Consider the following 19,827-nt stretch of genomic DNA (forward strand, 5'->3'; position numbering starts at 1 on the left):
ATGCTCGGGTGCTTTGATTTGTTAGCAAGAACGACCTACCCTGTTCTCCTCTGAGGCCTAAAAAATGGGAACAAAGAAAACAGAAAACACTGATGAGAATGTCAACCAAAAATTACAATCTTCTTTATTTACATTTAAAAAGTTACAAATCTGATCTCATCTTAACCATCTGTTTGTTTTTACCTGGGGGTCCTTGTGGGCCTCTTGAACCTGGAAGTCCTACTACTCCTGGGGGTCCAATACGCCCTTGAGGGCCACGGTCACCTTTCTCTCCACGTAGCCCAGGTGGACCACGTGTACCTGGAAGAAACCAACATTAACAGTTATAAAGCAAGGCTTAAAAACATATCACTTCAGTTAAACAATCATAGTTTTAATTTAGAAAAACAAAAATGCAACGTTTCCAGCTAAGACTTGAATTAAGCTTTCTGTCCTAATGTTTACTAGAATGTAACCTGCAGACAGATTAAGATTCTTTCCTTTGGCCTGTTTTCACTTTCAGCCAAGTGTGTTATTATCTTTTGAGCGAGTTCATTTCCTTCACACGCGATAATTCCCATGATCCTGCCGTCTATAACTCACCCGTAAAATCCTGTGCTGTGAAAACGCGGAACTGTCTTCCCAAATCCAACACAGAGGAGTTCAGACTGTGTATCTTGGAGTGGACATTCTCCAGTTGGACGTTCTGTATATTGTCAATCATAACTCCGTGAGACGTCACTGTGACATTGAGTCCATCAACGCAGCTCCATAGGCCAGTCACGTGTCTGTTCAGGCCGTCCTTGATCCTATCCAGACTGTCGGAGAAGGAGTCCAAGCGTCCACAGACTCCCTCCAACTCGGAGAGTCTTCGGTCCACACCCTCGCTGGACTGCCGACACCCCTCCACCTCTGTGATGTAGTTGCTCCTTATCAATTGGATCTCCTTGCCGAGGCCCACAAAATGAATCTTTGACTCATCGATGTGCTCTGTCAGCTTCTCTTGCAGGTTTGTCACCTTCAAGATGATGAAAATGTTATCAAAAGAATGAGCAAATGTCATTAAATAGTTTTTAGGTACTCGAAACATGCAAATATAGAGCACAGAAACTAAACAATATCTGTTGCAATCAATGTAACGCATATCTTTATGAAAGTTTAACTGTTGCACAGATTTAGGATTTGTTAGAGGAGTTACAAGCCGTTTCCAGTCATTTTATAAGATTTGTAATTTTTATTTGATTAGTTTTGAGAAGTATAATTTTTCTTTCAAATACATAAGCTCAACTCAGCAGAGATCATTTAAACTAAGGAGTAAAACAAATTGCTTGGCTTAGATGACACTACCAAGACTTATCGCACAAATTCAGGGCTGGACAACAAAACATGGAGGAGTTCCTTCCATCCATTTTCAGAACCTGCTGAATCCCCTTTGGGGTCACGCAGTTGCTGGAGCCAACCAAGCCCCCTTGAACAGGTCGCAAGTCTGTGGCAGGGGTACAACCAGACACACACATGCACATCTAAGGGATACACCAATTAACCTAAGAAGCATGTTTTTGGACTGTGAGAGGAAGCAGAAGTCCTCAGTAAAAACCCATGCATGCATGGGCAGAACATGCAAACTCCAAACAGAAAAGACCCAGCCGGGGTTTGAACCAAGACCTTCTTGCAGTTGGGTGAGAGTGCTAACCACTACACCATCATGCAGTTGCTCATGCAGCCCCTCACAGCAAAGTTACAACAGAATTTTTAGGGAGATGCTGTAGCTTCATAATTGAATATGGATTTAAACATTTAAGTGATTATTATTCAAAAATTAAAACTTGCCTACACCTGCAATCTTCAAGCATATTTATTTTACATAACTTTCTTACCTCAGAGCTAATGCGGTCTTTTGAATTGGTCAGATCCGTCAGTGTCTTCCCATGAGTCTTCACTGTCCTTCCTAAGCCCTTCAGTGTACTATTGATGGAGTTGAATGTAGAAAAAACATTAGCTAGATCTCCTTGAATGGATTTGAGTTCTCCTCCCAATCTTCCATTGTGGAAGGTGTGACCATCCAGACGGTTTTTCAGATCATCCATGTTAGTCTTGCACTGTCCCGTACATTTCTCTACTTCCTCTTTTAGTCGCCCGACCTCCTCCTGAAGGTTGGAGCAAACCTGAGAGCAGGTGTCTTCTCTGGAGTTAACCTTTCTCTGCAAGTCTGTGATGTCAAGCAGGCAGTTGTTCAAGGCCCTGGTGGTGGTGTTTTTGAAGAAGAGCAGGTCCTGCCTTACACTGGTGCAAATGGAGCACTCCTGGAGATCTCGGCTCAATGTTTCAACCTCGGTGACGATGCGGTTAAAGCGTTCACCGTTGTCTCCCGTTATGGCCGTTACTCTTTTGATATCGTTCTCTAAGTCGAACACTCTTTCCGTAAGTGAGTCTCCTGTCTCAAATAAATTGTCCAGCTTGGTGTTAAACTTTCGGATTTCCTCTTGGTTGGACACAACCTTCCATTGCAATGTTTTCATGGTATTATCAGCAGCTGAAACTTTTCCATTGTGCCCACATGTCTCATTACATATGCTTGTGGTTGACGTTAGCCTTCTGTCAAGGAACGTTGTAATATTCTCTAGCTGACCTATCCGGCGGCTGTGGTCTCTGACTGTGTCTTCAAGAACAGACACTTCCAGTTCTGTTTTTTCAATCTTGTGACCATAATCATCTAGTCGTCTGTTTATCGTGTTGTGCAACTGGATGAGATCTCTCTGGATGATGTCCTTCACACTGGTTCCAGTGTTTGTACACCTCTGTTCTGCCTTCCTCATCGTGTTATTAACCCTTTTTTCAAGATCTCTCAACCGGCTGTTGAAACGCTCTTCTGTCACCATCCCCTTCCCACCACCCGTGTCGGCGAGCTCTTTATCCAGCAGTCCTTTGACTGTGTCGCACTTGTCTGCGATAGACGTGACTCTGACTTCCACATCCGTCAGCTTCTTTTCCACTTCTGTGACTGTGCTGCAGCACATCTGGTAAGAGCTCTCCCTGCTGGAAACTTGTCTTAACTGCTGGTCAATGGAGTTGATCAGCTTCTCCAGTGCTTCGATTCGTTCCCTGTCCTTCCTCTGCTGTTGTCTCACATCCTCCACACCCACCTGAAAGAAAATACACCATAAAGCAGGCTGACAACAGGCTTTGAATTATGATTTTGAGAAACCAAACCGAATGTGGTCCGTGTTCTTTGAATCATACAATCAAAGACCTGCAGTTGTGCAGTTTCTCTAATACCTACACAATCGGACTGTATTATCTGGTCCATCAAAAACTGGCAACAGTCTTCAATTCTTTGATTGTAAGAGGAATTCTTGCAGTCAGACTACTAACAATTGTGTATCCTTCACTTTACTGCTCCAATGTCCAGAGGGTGTACATTAAAGTCGAGGTGGGGTGTCTGTGTATAAATAGAAGGAAGTGTGACAGGGAGATAGTCACAATGGTCGCAAGAATTGCACATCTGATTGCGGTGCCAAGACACAATTAAACTAATCCAGTGGAATCATTAAAGCTTAATGCCAAACCATTAGCTATTTTCATCCCGCTTGCTTTTTACACAACTGTATTTTAGAACAAAAAGATGATCATATTTGCTGATGACATAAATCTCATGTGGGACAAAATGGAACAATTAGTGAGCTTTTTATAGCATGACTGTCACAATAAACAAGAAAATGACTGAGGATATCAAATCAAAGATCATGTCAGAAAGTCTTTTGCAGAAGGGGCTGGTAGCTTAGGTGTTCCAAATGTAATCAATTCTGCGCTCTGGCACTAGATATGAGAAAACAGCAAGACTGTGCAGCCACATTGTTTTATTAGTAAATTTGGTACTAGATTATCAGAAAGAGATTCTCACCTGGCAGGCAGAACAGGACAGAGACACCCTTCTCTCCAGCTCTGTCAGTATTTCCTCTTTTAGTGTAGTTAGGTGGTGGTTTAATATTGCTCCGTCTTTTCCAGATGTTGAATCCAGTTCATTGCTCTGTCCGTTGACCAAGTGGTTGTTGATGTGAAGAAGAGTCTGATCGTGAACCTAAAAAGCAAAACAACATTACTTTTTTAGCTTGAATTATATATTAGGACTGTGTGTGACTCAAGTCATGCAGCATAGATTACCTGTGTTCTGTTATAGAGGTGGTCCAGCTTTGTATGGATATTGTGAATGGTTTCCTTCATGTGACCCTGAGCTGAGTCAGCAGGGATAACGACTCCAGTCAAGTCAGACCTGCAAAGTACAACAGTGAGCTTCCCCAGGTTTCAGAAGCAAACAAATAGTTTGAATTCCATTTAACAGCAAAAATGAAGTTAAGCAGGGGAACTAGAGCAACAGAAGCTTTCACATACAGTCTTTGATTAATGCCATTAATGGTGGTCTGCATACTGTGGAGGTCTTTGGTTAGACCTCGGATGGCTTCTTCCAGATTGCGAAACTTCTCCGAGTTATCTAAACAAATATAAGAACGTGTCATTGGTGTCCTTAACCCTTTAACAAATAAACTGTCGCCGGCGACAGCAAGATAACACATGCTCTTTAAATTACAATAACTCTTTGACCGTTTACGCAAGAACGTAATTGCAAGGTATTCTAACGTAAAGTGCACGAAACCCCTTTTCTCAATGTCATGATCAGCTGATTTACATTCATCGTGTTAACACCGTTTCTCAGTTTCAAAATCTGCTGGAATTGTCTTATTTGCACAAACGGTTGAAGAGTTCAAAGAACTTCAACATTGGCGCTAAAGCGTCGGTGTTAAAGGGTTAGACAGGATAATTTTTCTACAACCATGCTTTATTTATTTATTATTTATCTCCAGACACAAAGGTGTTTTGGAAATAACTGATTTCATGTGCTCCTACATTTAATAAATTGAAGCTTCACCTAAATCTTACCTTCTCCACCTATCTTTCCACCTCCTGTGTTGTGGCTGGTCTGCGTGACTTGAGGCTGCCCACCATTGCCTTGGCTGTCAGGTGTCACTTGTGGTCCAATATGACAGTCTTCCCCAGAGTAACCATGGCAACACTTCCACTCCATTTCTGTCACCATCTTGTAAGCCACCTTGTACCTTGGCCTCCTATATGTGCGGTACCTGAGAAAGAATTTCATTCGTTTTTGGTGAGTTTTTTGCAGCTATCACTGACTTACATGTAATATAATGTGCTATAAATACAAATTAAAAGTTGCAAACAAGTGGGATTTTCTTCATTAGCTCGACTGAAAGCTCACTTGAACTTTGATGCAAGGAGAAACAATTGTACGCCTGAAAGAAAGCTGGGAAGTGTTTGGCTCATCTTGCTTTCAATTTTAAACCAACGTCAAATAGTAAAAGATGTTTAACACAGTGTTAAAAAAAAAGATGAAGAGTTGTAATTGCAGCAGTGTAAAGTTGTAAATTTCAATCTAATAGTAACTTAGTCTGAACAATTCTGTTTTACTCTTAAAACATGCTTAAATTCTAAAACAACAGGAAAGCACAGGCATGGGTGGTCAATACAGACCAGTTTGGATTCGGACGACAGTCACTTTAATATAAAATCTTAGCATATTATAAAAAATAAAAAATAATGGGGCTCAGAGAGCTGGAGTGTGAATGTCACTTTAGTTATGACACAATTTAACCATTAAGCTCAATTGCATTTTGATTATAATAATTCTTATTTTAAATCAATAATTTAGTTAGTTTTCTGTCAGTAGGAAATAGCGATTAGCTTCAAAACATCTAAAAGTAAACGTTTCTTTTCAGTTTCCTGTTTTTGCTGAATTATTTCACTTCAGGCTGATAACAACTCCACCCCGCACTACAGAGGCTGTTATCTGAAAGATGTGATCAGAACATCAACAGGTTTTTATTTTTATGGTAAGCAAGTTAGAATGTTGAATGTTTATGCTAAAAACAGCAGGGAAAAGTTCTTTGTTTTAGTTTTAAAATAAAATTGTGTTTCAAATCAGCCAATACATAGAGCTTTTTGGAAGTCTGAATGCAATAAATTGGTAATTTTTCTGGTAATGGAGAACATATTTAAAGAGAATTAAGCTTAAAATTGCATTTCTCTATTTAAATCGTTATGAATTAGGAGGAGATAAAAAAATTCAGTTGGAAGAAGTTTGTAGCTGTGAGGTGGGTGCTACCGTCAACGAGCCACAAGCTCCCTGTTCCAATTCATTCCAATGCATTCGTTTGTAGACAAACAGATCCATGTACGTCGTCGTTTTCCTCGTGAGCTGGCATCTGGATCAAAACTGTACAGCTGGATAGTTCCAATATTTTTGTTGCACTGGTAATGCAACACTTTTTCTAACCCAATAAAAAAGGGGGAAAAAAAGCATTATTGTGGCTTTTCTAACCCCCCTAGAAAAGCCAAATTCAATGAGATAAAAATAGACTGGGGAAATAAATGATAAAGTTTGGAAAAAAAGAGACTCAAAAGATGGGAAGCGCAGCCAAAAACCAGATGTTTTCGTAAAGAGTTGAGAGGCCAGGCTGTGGTGCCTGGCTTCATTCTTAGCATAGTCCAGGTTTACACCGAGGCCCCTGGCAAGCATGAGAATCAAGAGGCGAGGGCCGAGGTCAAACAACAGAGCAGACTTCAAACGACCAAAACATTGCTGGTGTTTGATTGGAGCTCCTCAGTAAACCCAGGATTCATTTTGGGAAAATTTCATTCACTTAATTTGCAGCTGGATTAGCTGTAATGGAAATTCCTATGTTTGTTTTGAGCTACAGTGAGCTACAGTGAGTGCCTCCTTAAAAGCATCTGAAGTTAACTAAATATTGATATTAATCATGAGTCTATTTATGCACAAAAGTGCAGCTCTGTAATGGATGAATTCAGTATAAAAAAAACCCTGAGGGACACTACTTAGAAGAAACACTGAAATTCTGTTTAAAAAGTCAATTAGTTGTAAAAACAGAAAGAGAGGTACTCACATTACTCGAGGACACTGGCCCCAGGTACAGCGATGGTAGTCCGGCTTGATGTAGGTTTCCACACCATCCTCCATCACACAGCTAACGGTTCGTGTCACTACATAAGCACACCAGTTCCTGCATAATCAAACCCAAGCAGGACAGAGAAAACGTCACAAATACAACTGGTTAACAGCAGCCAGTTTGCCATCCATCAAGTTAGACATTTTGACGCAAACACCCAAACTGTTTATCACACTTTTTCAAAATTCAGCATAAAATCTGGTTTTGTTCTTTGCTTTTGGTCAAGAAAGAGGAAAAAGTCAAAAACAATTAATAGTCTGCTGATTTTTTTTTTTTAAGTTCGGGCTCCAGTCTGAGTTTTGAGATTGAAATCTGCAACCCTAAATTGGGGCAAACATTCTGAAGAAACTGGTGCAAATGTCAGATGGGGTCAGGATAACCCCAAAAGCTTCAACAAAGGCAGCCATTGTGTTGCCCTTTCAACTCTATGTTATCCGGCCCCCACAAACACACCCACCCACCCACGCAAACACGCTGCCACCGTGAATGGAGGATAATATTTTCACAGCAAGTCTGTCCAAATAAAAGAGCAATTCAGTGGCTCGCATGTAAAAATAAACAATTTTTAAATGAAATTTCAACAAAAGTTCAGCAAAAAACTATTGCTACGAAGGTTTAAGTTGGCCCCTTTAAAATAAAAATAAAAAACACTGTTAACAATTCTGTTTAGCTTTCATGGCTCAGCACTGACAATAGCTGCTCTAAAGCAGCATTAATTGTGGTAACAAAGAGGCAGATTGGAGGCAACAACAATCCAATCAGCCCCTTCAGTCTTTCTACGCCTGCATTGTTGCATCCATCAGCCTTGAGACATGAGATAACCGATTTGTGTCAGCATCTATTACGATCGCACAAAGTGATGAGTGAAAAGGGATCACTGCGTTGATGTTTGTTGGCAAACTCTCCAGGACTGATGGCAAATCTAGAAGCCGCATCTGGGCTGATGCATTAAGGTCAGACAGTCTTTGTTGTCTTCGTGTGTGTATAGACACCCTTTTTTTGGGCTACTTTGCTCATCTGCTCCTCTGTAATTTAGACGCTTTTTAGGACACCAAAAATTCGATAAATTTGGACTTTGGCAGTTATTATATGACTGTTTGTCCATCAGTAAGTTCATAAATCAGTAGCCATTACCCATATTAGCTTAGATCTGGAAGCTTTTCATTTTTTTTATTTATGTACCTTTTTTTTTTTTTTTTTACCTTAACCAGTGTATAGGAGTTGACTAGTATCATTTCTGCGCTCTATTAACTAATGTCTTAGTCAGACACACCCATACGGGTGCTGCAGGTTTTTGGATTGTTCGGGCCCATGGGGGGTTGTACTGTAGACAGGAACGGCAGCATCTTAAGGGGAGCGCAGGTGTGTCTTGCAGTTAACCTTAAGGGACATCATAGAAAATGGAACATACCGTTAATGTGTGTGAAGTAAGTTTATTGTGAAGCGTTTGTAAGGCTAACGTACGTTGCCCAAACTTATGACATACAAGGTATGAGTACTGGCCTCTTACTGAACCCTCATGAATGCCGCACTCACAGGGTGTGCACATGAAGTGCCTGTAGGATGCCTGCACAAACTATACTCTGATTCTTAAATTTTCACAACAGTCAGGCTTCACACAAGGACAACACACTTGTCACGTGAACAGCACTAATGGGTTCCTTGCGTTCCTTTACACAACTTGGGGTGTTACGATAAATGAAAAATCTGTATGACATGCCTACATCCCCCCTAATTTACCCTTCCGTGTTGCATAAGTGTTCACTATGACCTGTCGCTGGCAGCATGCCCGTAGTAAATCAGCTTGAAAATTTTTACTCTACGGCATCGCTTAGCGCTCTACAACCTTGATATTACGTTGGGGTCACCTGCTTGCCCTGTACAGGTTTGCCCCTTTGTTTTCCTGCACACAGCTTGTATCCACCGATAAGGGCAGTTGTGACTAAGGCTTAATGTGCTTCAAATTCCCCTTTTTCCAGCTGGTTGCATCAGGTTAGTGGAATGACTCTGCCTGTCCTGCACTTAACTCACAACGGTCTTTTAAAAAATCAAGTGATGGCCTAATTATTCAGACAAGCTTTTAGAGGATTCATTCTTAAAAACAACCACGATGACAGCTGGATTGTCATTCACTCACATGGCCACAAAGTCTAACATTTTTCCACATTTTGTGACCTTTAAATACATTTTACTCTTCTTTCAACAATCCTTGTAATAAAGTTTACGCTTTACTAAAGTTAGGTCAAAAACCATTAAAATCCTCACTTTGAACGTCTAAGTTCTTCATAAAGAAATAGTCAAAGCTTTCTGAAACGCTTGTGGACCAAAGTCAAGTATTATTGATGTATGTCTCCAATGTCTCCAGAGGGAAGCTTTAATAGAAACTGTCCTGTAAACATGCGTAAAAGCTCCAGCACCCATACTCCCACATTCCCACTCAGCGTGTCTTCTGCTCGTTCCTTCTGCTGAACTTTGGATCTCTTTCTTGATTACAACCTCAAGCACTTTTAAGCTATTTTTTTAATAGATTTCTCAGAAAACATAGTTTCGATGGTTATTATAGCCCATTAGTGTCTTCTATTTATCTAAATAGAGCTATTAGGGCTGTATGGATAAAACAAAGAGTTCTTTCATGCTGACAAAGCTTCCAGGTTTGGTATGTCTTCATGTCTGTCAGTCTGTCACTGCTCCTCTTTTTCGTTATTTCATCAAACATGTCTTTTTCTCATAGTTTACTTTTTTTCTTGCACCTGCTCCTCTTACTGTCCATCTCTGTTCATCATCTGCTTCTCATTTCTTCTTCTTTTCTCCTTCCCACCCTTTCCTTTGCCTTTTTTCTCCTGGACCACCCCTCTCTGCTTCATACCAGAGAGTGTTTCGCTGACACGAAGAGGTTATCGTGTTTTGATCCTCCTGAACCTCTTGTGGCCTCCTTCTCTTCATGACTAGTTGCTACCCAACATGGAAAAAGAACGAAGCTAAGTCATCTGTCAGCCTTTACTGGGACTGGCTTTCACTCAGCAGATGGGTAAGGCTAAACGTTAATGCAAATTAAGTTTAAAACAAAACTTCTGAAAAAAGAAATCTCTGCACAAAATAAAACCAGCTACTACCCATATTTAGCACTTTAAAGGAGCTAAAGCTTCTTGATGAGCTATTGTATGTAGCACACATTTACTGAGTGAAAAGTAAAGATCATAAATGAGTCCTAAAAGGACATTCGTTCAAGAGGAAAGTAAAGTATTTTGTCAAAAAGGAAACTGTCTTACTGAAGAAGATTTTCTTTAAGTGCATAAAAACCTTTAGGTCTTTTGTAGACCTGCAGACCTTTTTTTTAAGGTTGTAAAGGTGCTCCATCCTCTTAAGCTTTAGTTGCATGCACCCTTACGGGGGCTGACGTGTATGGCTGCTGTGGGTTTTGGGTTGTCTGGGCCCATGGAGGGTCTTACAGAGGAGCATGTCAAAGCTACGTACACACTGGGCATGTGTGGCACATTCAAGAACCTGCTGAATGTGGGAATTTAGCACATGGTGTTCACACGTCTGTCGCTACCCAATAGAACTCACAGTTGGAAGAGGCTTGGTACACAAAGTCAAAGTGGTGCAAATCTCGTGAATCTTGCTCCTGACTTTTATTTTGCAGCTCTATTGTTATATAATTCCAGCTGGGGAACAATTTCTTCTCCATGATCACTTTCGAATGGTTGGTACTTCCGTGTTTTGAAAAGGACACAATCCATACGTTACTATCAAATCTGTCCGTGATTATCCAAATTTTAACTGGTTAAACTTTTGGTGCTTGCTCAATTGCCATGCATTTTGTACGCAAAGCGCCAAAAAACCGACTTAAAAACTTGCGATGCAATGCATGAACACGAGAGTTTTGAACGCGGAAGCCTAAAACGCACATATTCATGCGTTTACATAGACTTATAATTGAAAGTAGTTGCTCAAACGCACGTGTGAATGTAGCATTAAAGGAGTGCGGGTGTGTCTTGCAGATCTCCTAAGGTTTGTGCGCCCACCTTGAGGGACATTATGAAAATGGAACATACCATCGTCATAAAAATCGGACTTACCATCATCTTGCGTGGGGTAAGTGTATCGCGAAGTATTGTGTGGCTAATGGAAGGTACTTATGACGTATGAGTGATGGTGTCGTACGGTACCCTTATGCAGCACCATAGTCAATACTGAGGTGCGTGCTCTGGCTCCAACTGAGCATGCACAAATGCTTCACACACAGTATGCATGTGATACGTTAGTGCATGTCAGACGTCCATACGATGTCCACACAAACTACGCTCTGACTGTCTAATTTCCTCCTTTCTAACATTTTAATGGCGCCTTGCATATTGCGTAGATTTTGAGGGGTTAAAAAAGTGAAAAATCCACACGACACGCCTGTGTCTCACCTACTTCACCTTTACTTACCACCTTACGTGTTGTGTTTACTCCAACTTGTCGCCCACAGAATGCTGGTAGAAAAACTGTGCATGAACATTTTGTTGAAGAGGTTCATTAAGTGGTCTAAGATCTAAAAATGTCACGAGGGTCATCTACGTTCCTTGTACAGGTTTCCGCCCACAGACAGCCCATGTGCACCCGTAAGGGGAGGAGTGACTAAAGCACAAGATGTGGAGCACTTTGACATGCAGAATATTCAGGCCTCCAAAGAAAAATGTTCTCTTGTTTGTGTTGGATAAGTTGTGATTGTTCTTTTTTTTAACCAGGCCAGATTTGTACTGTCTTAAAATTTGTAAAAACTGAAATTAATCCTAGAATTTTTACAGCAATTGGAGGAATTCAGATCAAATCTTTGCATCAATATGAAACAATGTACAATTTTTTTCTTTTAAGCTGAAAACGATTAAAAGTTTTAGTTCAAAAGCTTTTTTTTAAGTTTGTAAAAGGTTTGAAGATAGAACACACAAAATTTCTCTAAACTAAAAGCACTAAAGCCCTTGACTATAAATTACACATTTTATGACCTCAATATTTGTCTATTATTCTCTAAGGGAAAGTATATGATGTAGATCCTTTTTACTGATAGTTTTTTATCCTTTTATTATAACTACTAATTAATATGTAGATTAATCAGGCATAATTAACGGCTATGGACACAATTAAATGGTTAAAATAATTATAAAAAAAATTAGTCTGCAGCCTTATTTCATGAAAAAGAAAAAAGATGTTTTTTAATAAATCATAGTAGCATAAGTCCAATCTCATAAGAACTTTGCGCAGACGCTCTTTCACATTGTAAATCCAGACATTTGGAACATTCACAGTAGATCATGTTGCCCTGGGCTGATTGAAAGTGTTTAAAGAAAGAGTCAGAACCGGGTCTAGAGTGATTCATTGTTATTATGGTGAAATCATCGACTGCTCCTTCATTTAAACATCGATCGTTCCCTGGAATTGCGGTTCATCCCAGTGATCCAGAATTGCATTTCGCTTCACCGTTCTGTGGTTTTCTAAACTTTCTATCAGAATGTTGCAGCACTGATTAGCTGAAGAAAGAAAAGAAAAAAACTTTGCTGTCATGCATTGAAAATCAGCTGTATTTTTCCAGGGTGCTGTGGTTTTAGGGATATTTTCCATGTATGATGCTGCGTGTGGGTTTTGTTTGAGTTTCGGCTTACTGTTTGTTTTGGACACAACATGTTAAATAGGACTTTAACATCACCGTCTGCAGATGAGTGAGAGGCTGGAGAACCATTGATGGGATGGGGGTGTTAAAAGTTAGACAGGATCTATAAATCCAGACAGCTCGGTCTCCTTGCAGCTCTGTTTTATTTTTGACACAGTGATTCAGTGAGATTGCTCTGCCAATCTATTATCTGGGCTTACAGGCTCCAAATGCCACAGATAAAAACACGGAGCTGGCAACTCCCACAGCCCATCTTGTGTGACTTAGAACAGGCGCTCTTCTCTCTTACACATAAACCATCTGATTTCTTCGCTGCTGAGCAGACACAGATGTGCAGACACGTGCAGACGCACAGAACCGGTGCCAAATTTCGTACACAGAATCGTCCCACTGAGTGGAATTCCGTGAGACGGGCCTTTATATTGCTAAAAGAACGAGTATGTGTGAGTGAAAGCTAAATTAGAGCGCCTGGGTGTGGAGCGTTGGGCATCTCCACTTCATGGGTGTGCACCATTTGTGGAGGCTGAAAGCCCTTCTTCACAGAGGGCTTCTCAGATGAAGCATTGCCCTTTGCTTTGCTATCCACCTTAAATCTGGACTACTAGACTCTGACTTATGTTTTAGTTTAGAAACTTTTTCATTTTTACACACATGCTAGCTGCTGCACGTCAGATGCACACATTGGCCTTTTCTTCTTCTCTTTAAAACACCAGGAAGTCAAGCATTCCAAACAGTAATCCAATAAACTTCCAACTAAACCACAAGGCCCGGACGAAAACATCTCCTTCTAAAAAATCTAAAAGCCATCAAAAATGGGGAAAAACACACAAACAAGCGTGCATGTTTGTAGATAACAAGAGCAGAAATGTTCACTAAAACATAGAGAATGACAAAAATGTTTGACTAAAACACTTAAGTTCTCCTCATGATTTCCCATACAGCCAAATATGTGAACCAGAGGAAAACACTACAATTATACACTACAGTACCTGAAAAAAATATATTGTGTGAATTTAGAAACAACTTTATGCATTTCCAGGCTCTGTCAGAAAACTCTGGATAAGGCCACAAATGTACAAACCAAGAAACAATGGCTTCTCCACAAGCATTGTCCTTCAGCTTTGAGAAACCGTTGACGCCCTCACAACCTCAATAACTGTTTTAAAAAAAAAATAAGGTCATCGAGAGTTAGTGCAGTTGTTGTACTTGTGCTGCCAGGCATTGTTAACAAATCTCTGTCTTTGTTCTTAAATATGGGAAACTAGCAACATGTAGGCTAAAGAGATAACTCAGGCTTTCCTGTTAAGGTGGGGCCCACTGAGAACGTAGATTTGGCAGACATTTGTGAAAATGGTGATGAAAACGTAGCTTGATTCAATGTGTTCCAAAAGTTTGCAAAAAAATTAAAAAAGTTTTTGTTACTGTATTATACACACTATAAGTCACACTTGAAAGCCTTATTTCTTCATAAAATGACAGTTACTATTAAGGTTGGGAGCATAGTGACAGTAATGTTTTTTTGCGGTATTAGTCTGTTTTTTTACAAGTTATAAACAAGTTTTACAGTTATCATGATTAGTTGCATTTTACTGACTGACGAGCTTCTCTCAGACTCTTGTCTTGCTTAATGCGCCTTATAGTTTGATAGTTTGTATTTATATCAAAGAAAGTTTAAAAATAGATCACCATTGACGGTGCGCCTTTTGATCCTGTGTGCCTTATAGTGCAGAAAGTGTGGCATAAATCTATAAGATGGTCTTGCAAAGTTCCACCTTCTCCCAACAGTTCCTAGTCTTCACAAGGAGTAATGTACCCATATGTCAGGCTGTGTGTTGGTCAGACAACTGGTTGGAATATTAAACGTCACTGCTAATCACAGGATAATTAGAAATAGCCCCCACAAGTATGGTTTACATGGAAAGCTTGCCAAAAAAAAGCCTCTAGTAGAGAAGTTGGATTAAAATTAATCGCCCCTTTGTTGGACGAAAAAAAAACAGCAGCCACAGCTCGTCAGCACAGATACCTCAGAACAAAAACCAAAGAAACCAGAAAACTTCACAGAAATTTAAAAAAAGGACAAAGACGCATTTCAAACTGATTTGCATTAAAAGGCAGTAGGCTTTAAAAAAGAACCAGATCATCCGTGTCATCCTTAGTAAAAAAGATGGTCAAACTAGGGGGATGGAGGGAGTCCATCAAAAGCAACAAAAGCAGTCAAAAGGCAATTCAAGATTCACCCCAAAAGCAAATGAAAGGCACCACTCCAAAGAGGTGACATGGAGGGCAGGCAAACCCGGAAGGTTTAACTGGTTGTGTGGTAAAAGGGTGCAGGCAGAGGAAAGACCTCTCTGGTGGTCAGTCAGACAAGTAAGATTCTAAGACAAGAATCTTTGTGAGACTTCAGCCATTTCATCAGAAGAAGACAATACAGAATTGGCTGATCATGCTCAGACATTTAGAGAGACAGATCAGGAGAAAGTGAAACCTCAGTGAACCACAGAAAACATCCTCATAAAAACAAAGATTACACAAACACTCCTAAAGCCTTAGTCACAACTGCCTTGTGGGTAGATACGGCCTGGCCACAGGTAAAAAATGGACACAGACGTGTCCCACATGAAATTTTAAGATTGTAGAATGCCCAGTGAATCTGTAGAGTGAAAATGTTCATGCACATTTTTTTTCTACAGACATGCTGCAGGCGATAGGTCACGGCCAGTGATATTCATTCATCATCTGGTCATTATTAACGACCAGAGTGTGGCGTAAGGGCACTGGACGACACCATCATCTGTTCGTCGAAGGTGCATGAAACTCACTTTTTTTTTTTACACAGACTACACGATACAGTTACCATAGACACGACAATCGTACATTTCTGTGTCATGGCGTCGCTTAAGAGGAGCCTTAAGGAACTGCAAGACAAGGCTGCATTTTTAAGATGCGGCTCCTCCTCTTTATGACCCTCCATTGGCCTAGACAACCCAAAGCCCCACAGCACCCATATGAGGCACATCAGGGGGATGTTAAGTCAATGTACTGTACAGTCGCAGTAAGAAGTCATGCAATACGTTGGGGATGGCGTGGACTTATGGCGTGGCAGCAGCACATTTCGGATAGTACAGCAAAGCTTCCTACGTCTAAGTTTCACTATGATCATCTTTTGATCTATTGTAAAGGCGTTCCCAGCAGTGTTTTATTTTGTACTTAGCCTTTTTTAGGCAAAACAAAAAAAAAGTCATTTTCTAGGTCATAGTTTCTGCAGAGCGGCAGGAGTTCAACAGAAATTCACCTATGAGTTGTATGCGGGACTTCTGGTGTGAAGTAAGCCGATGTATTGCCAATGTTTTTTTTTTTTTAGAGCTTTTCCAAAAAAAAATCCCCGACCTCTAAATATCATCCATTTTGTAACAAAGAAGCAAAGCACTTTTAATGGTAGCGCCCCCCAGGCCTCAGGAGCAACAGGTTTGTGTACACACTTTTGGACAAACGTCTAGCAGTGAATTTGATGTGCCTCTAAACAGAGGTGGTCAACGCAAATTTGACACGAGACTTGCGTTCCGTTCGAATGCAGCATTGAACAAAAGCAGGACTTGGCTAAAACAGAATTTAGCTGCATCTCTTCAGTGTTTGTATATTTTGGACTGACTTTGAGGCAACCTTTTACCCCTCCAGAAACTGGATTCTGTTGTGTTGTGGCCAAGAATGGAAGGCAAACTGAATGACTGTATGACTTTTTAGTCTCCAAATCCAGGAAAACTCCACATAATGTTGAAAAATCCATGGCCTGTAAACACCATTTAGGCTGTGGTTTCTTCGAGATTCTTCATCATTAGTGAGAAAAACAACATCTGGGGCATCAGCAGCAGATTTTCTTTACCCACACGTGCGAGTCCAATGGCAGAAATGTTTATGTTTTCTGACATTTTCCTAACCATTTCTGCCACTTAAGAGTCAGAAGAATGTAGAGATAGAGTGTTAAATAAAAAAGAAACAAAAAGAGCGGGTCAATTACTTGCGACAGATGTATTTTCAAGGACAAACCAGTGTTTTTTAGCATTTATGCATGATAATATAAGTGCAATCTTGGCAATATTGAAATATAGAGTGCCGATAAGGAGGTGTATGTAAAATCTGATATTAATAAAACTAGGTAGCTTGAGTCAACATTTTTATGTTTTTTTAGGATGTTGAAAAGTTTCTTTTTAGTGGCTCAGTGATAGAATTTTGTAATCTTTTATACTTTTTTGAGGCAGTTATTCAAGCATGTTCAATTTTTAATCTTCTTTTAAGTTCTACCAAAATTTTGCTTCAAAGGATGGTTATTTTACCTCAATATTCAAAACAAATTACCCAGTTCTTAAAGTTGCAACAAAATGCAGAACTGCAAACAATGCACACTAAAAAGGCGTTAAAGAAGTTGAATTCCACTTTAAAGTGGGCCAGTATGAATGTAAAGCCACCAAAATCCAAAACCAATAGTAAATGATCTTCAGTCAGTATGAATAGAGAATCTTCTGCAGTTGAGCTAAAAAACAGTAAAAATTCTGAAGATTTGGGATGCTGCAAGCCTTACTCATGAAAAGTAGTTTGCTATTTTTTTATTGATTGATTTGAATTAGGACAGTACATATCAAACAATGTTTCAGCAGATGCTTTGACAAAAACATGTACCACAACAACACAACATTAGCGATAAAAATGTTTACAATGGTCATTTACAATAAAAAGCAAATCTAAAAAAGTCAAAGAAAGTCCAAGAAAAACAACAATAACTAATGTCTGCAGAACTGGTTTGTTTTCAGCCATTGTTTAAGAGCTGTTTGGAAGGTAGGGTCGTTTTCACAGTTTCTAATATGCTGTGGCAGCGTATTCCGTAACTGTGTGCCTCTGATTGACACCACAGTTAGGCTGAATTTAGTCCTAAGCCTAAAGGTTGTTTATGGCACCAATACCATAAATGCATCTGGTCTTCCTTTAAGTATCTATGAAATCTAAGAAAGGACACAAATTATACTAAAGGCCTGTTCACACCGGGACGAATTTTGCAGGCGATTTTCGCCGACGTTTAACGCCTCGTGACTAAACAAAGGGCACCAATGTGAGTGTGCACACCGACGCGAAAAAATGCCACGCGCCAAAGCGTCAAAAAAAAAAAACGCCTCGGGTTCGGTTTTTTTTTTTCGACGCGTCGCGTCGAAATCTATTCGACCAATGAGAATGGCGCTTTTGCACACGTGTCTGGAGCTTCTGAAGTTACAGTAAAACACAACTTGGGGGCGCCCAAACACAAAACTGCCTTGCTGAGCACACATACCAGCGAAGAAGATAGACGCCAAGTAGCGTCTTCACTGCCGCAAAGAAATAATGACGGACATTCTAAAATATCCCCGAACCAAGTACCAGTTGGAGCTACTGGTGCTTGAAATATTCATGTTTTCCTTGTATTATTCTGACAAGCGCGTAAGTACTTGCTCTCTTCTTCTGAGTGAAAAGCGACTTTAAGAATCGTAAAGTTGCGCAGCGCCACCTTGTGTACAGGAGTATTTCTGTTTACATTAAGCGCCATCTAATGTCAGGGAATGAAATTGCATGTTCGCTCGGCTCATCGTCAGCGAAAATCGCCTGGGTGTGAACACAAAAAACGTGGCGAAAAACGCTGGCGAATAACGCCTGGCGAATATTCGTCCCGGTGTGTACGGGCCTTAATACCGCACTGGAGATGACCTTATCTCAGTCCAGTGATGCAGTTGTGTTCTTGCGTTTCTGCAGGCCGGAAGTGGAAGCCTAAGAAGATGTTAGATGTTGTTGTGGTTTTGGTTTAAGGCCATCTCAAATAAAGCTGGTTGGAGATCATATAATATATAATTCTTTAATTTTACTTATTTTTTTGTTTAGTTAGTTTTTGTTCACTTTTTTACTTTTTTTATTTTTAAGTTTGTTTTCTTGTATTAAATATAAAAGTGCCTTGTATCTTAGAGTTAATAAAGAATTAGTACTTTTAGATAATAACTGTATAGTTAAAGCTGTAAACTAACACTAGGGTTTATTGGCAGAAATCAATTCATCCATCTTCCAAATCTGCTTAATCCCCTTTGGGGGTCACAAGGTTGCTGGAGCCTATACTAGCAAATGTTGGGCAAAGGCAGAGTAAACCCTGGAGAGTTTGCAAATCCATCTCTTGCCATAAAACCACACACAAACGTACCTAGGGTCAATTTAGAGTCCTCAATTAACCTACAAAACAGGTTTTTGGACTGTGGGAGGAGGCCGAAGTGACCACAGAAAACCTATGCATTCATGGGGAGATCATGCAAACTTAACACAGAAAGAACCCAGCCAGGATTTGAACCAGGGTCTTCTCACTGTGAAGCAAGAATGCTAACCCCATGCATACATATTAAAATGTATCCCTTAGTTAAACTGTATCACTATATTTCTGTATCTATCTTCAGAGTCATTGCTAAACAGAAGCAGGATTGCTGTACCGATCTAAGCATCAGCCAATTGCAAAATTCTCTTTATTTTATTTTTAAAAAGTAACTAAAACTTTAGAGCAGAGTAGGAAGTTACAGTCCAACATATCAGCCCACACAGTTTCATTTTCTATCAGCAGTTAGAAGCTACTATGCCTTCCAGATCCACAGGACCTGAGAAACCAAATCCTGCATAACCCAACCTGGATAACTTGGATTCTTTAGACACAACTTCATCTTACTCCTCCACCTCTCAGCATGATCCCCACAGAAGGAAACTGAGCATAGAACTGAGGATATTTTGTGACAAAAGCAGCAGTGTGTGTATCGAACCTGAAAAGGGATAGAATGAAAGGATTAAAAGGCTACGGTTTAATACCACAACAAAGAAATCACTTAGAAATTGCCTATAGTTGAAGGATCTCTCGTTTAGCTTCAAGGTAAAACTTGGGGGGTGAGCGTCTGAGTGGCTAGAAAGGGGCGTGTCTCTGTTTTTGAACTGCGACCCACAGGTCAAGCGCTCTTACAAAAGCCTTGTAAAGACGTAGCCACGCACAGACCCCGAGGTCCATGTATTGTTACGGAGGGCTGCATAAACACTTGAGTGGACCCTCTCCTGCTTGAGCGATCGCACTCACAGCGCTCCCTTTGGACCCACTCCAACATGAAGGAACAGCGGGAC

The 19,827-nt window shown here is 40.3% G+C and overlaps 1 protein-coding gene and 1 long non-coding RNA gene across 2 annotated transcripts in view; one reads left to right on the forward strand and one right to left on the reverse strand.

Annotated features, from left to right (window-relative positions):
- The window catches only part of LOC101160037 (EMILIN-1), a 29,204-nt gene that overhangs the window by 2,993 nt on the left and 6,384 nt on the right, over positions 1 to 19,827 (reverse strand). The window contains exons 2-10 of the mRNA XM_011491763.3: positions 6,954 to 7,070; positions 4,915 to 5,114; positions 4,369 to 4,468; positions 4,141 to 4,249; positions 3,881 to 4,057; positions 1,857 to 3,122; positions 583 to 997; positions 184 to 300; positions 40 to 57 (exon numbers count right to left, since the gene is read on the reverse strand). Of these exons, the coding sequence (XP_011490065.2) occupies positions 40 to 57; positions 184 to 300; positions 583 to 997; positions 1,857 to 3,122; positions 3,881 to 4,057; positions 4,141 to 4,249; positions 4,369 to 4,468; positions 4,915 to 5,114; positions 6,954 to 7,070 (2,519 nt within the window). The remainder of the gene's footprint in view (positions 1 to 39; positions 58 to 183; positions 301 to 582; positions 998 to 1,856; positions 3,123 to 3,880; positions 4,058 to 4,140; positions 4,250 to 4,368; positions 4,469 to 4,914; positions 5,115 to 6,953; positions 7,071 to 19,827) is intronic.
- LOC105357189 overlaps positions 7,077 to 19,827 on the forward strand; it is a 38,178-nt gene continuing 25,427 nt past the window's right edge. The window contains exons 1-2 of the long non-coding RNA XR_002293163.2: positions 7,077 to 10,044; positions 11,018 to 11,111. This is a non-coding gene — a long non-coding RNA (uncharacterized LOC105357189). The remainder of the gene's footprint in view (positions 10,045 to 11,017; positions 11,112 to 19,827) is intronic.

Source organism: Oryzias latipes, chromosome 24 (assembly GCF_002234675.1).
Source record: "Oryzias latipes chromosome 24, ASM223467v1".
NCBI classification, from domain to species: domain Eukaryota; kingdom Metazoa; phylum Chordata; class Actinopteri; order Beloniformes; family Adrianichthyidae; genus Oryzias; species Oryzias latipes.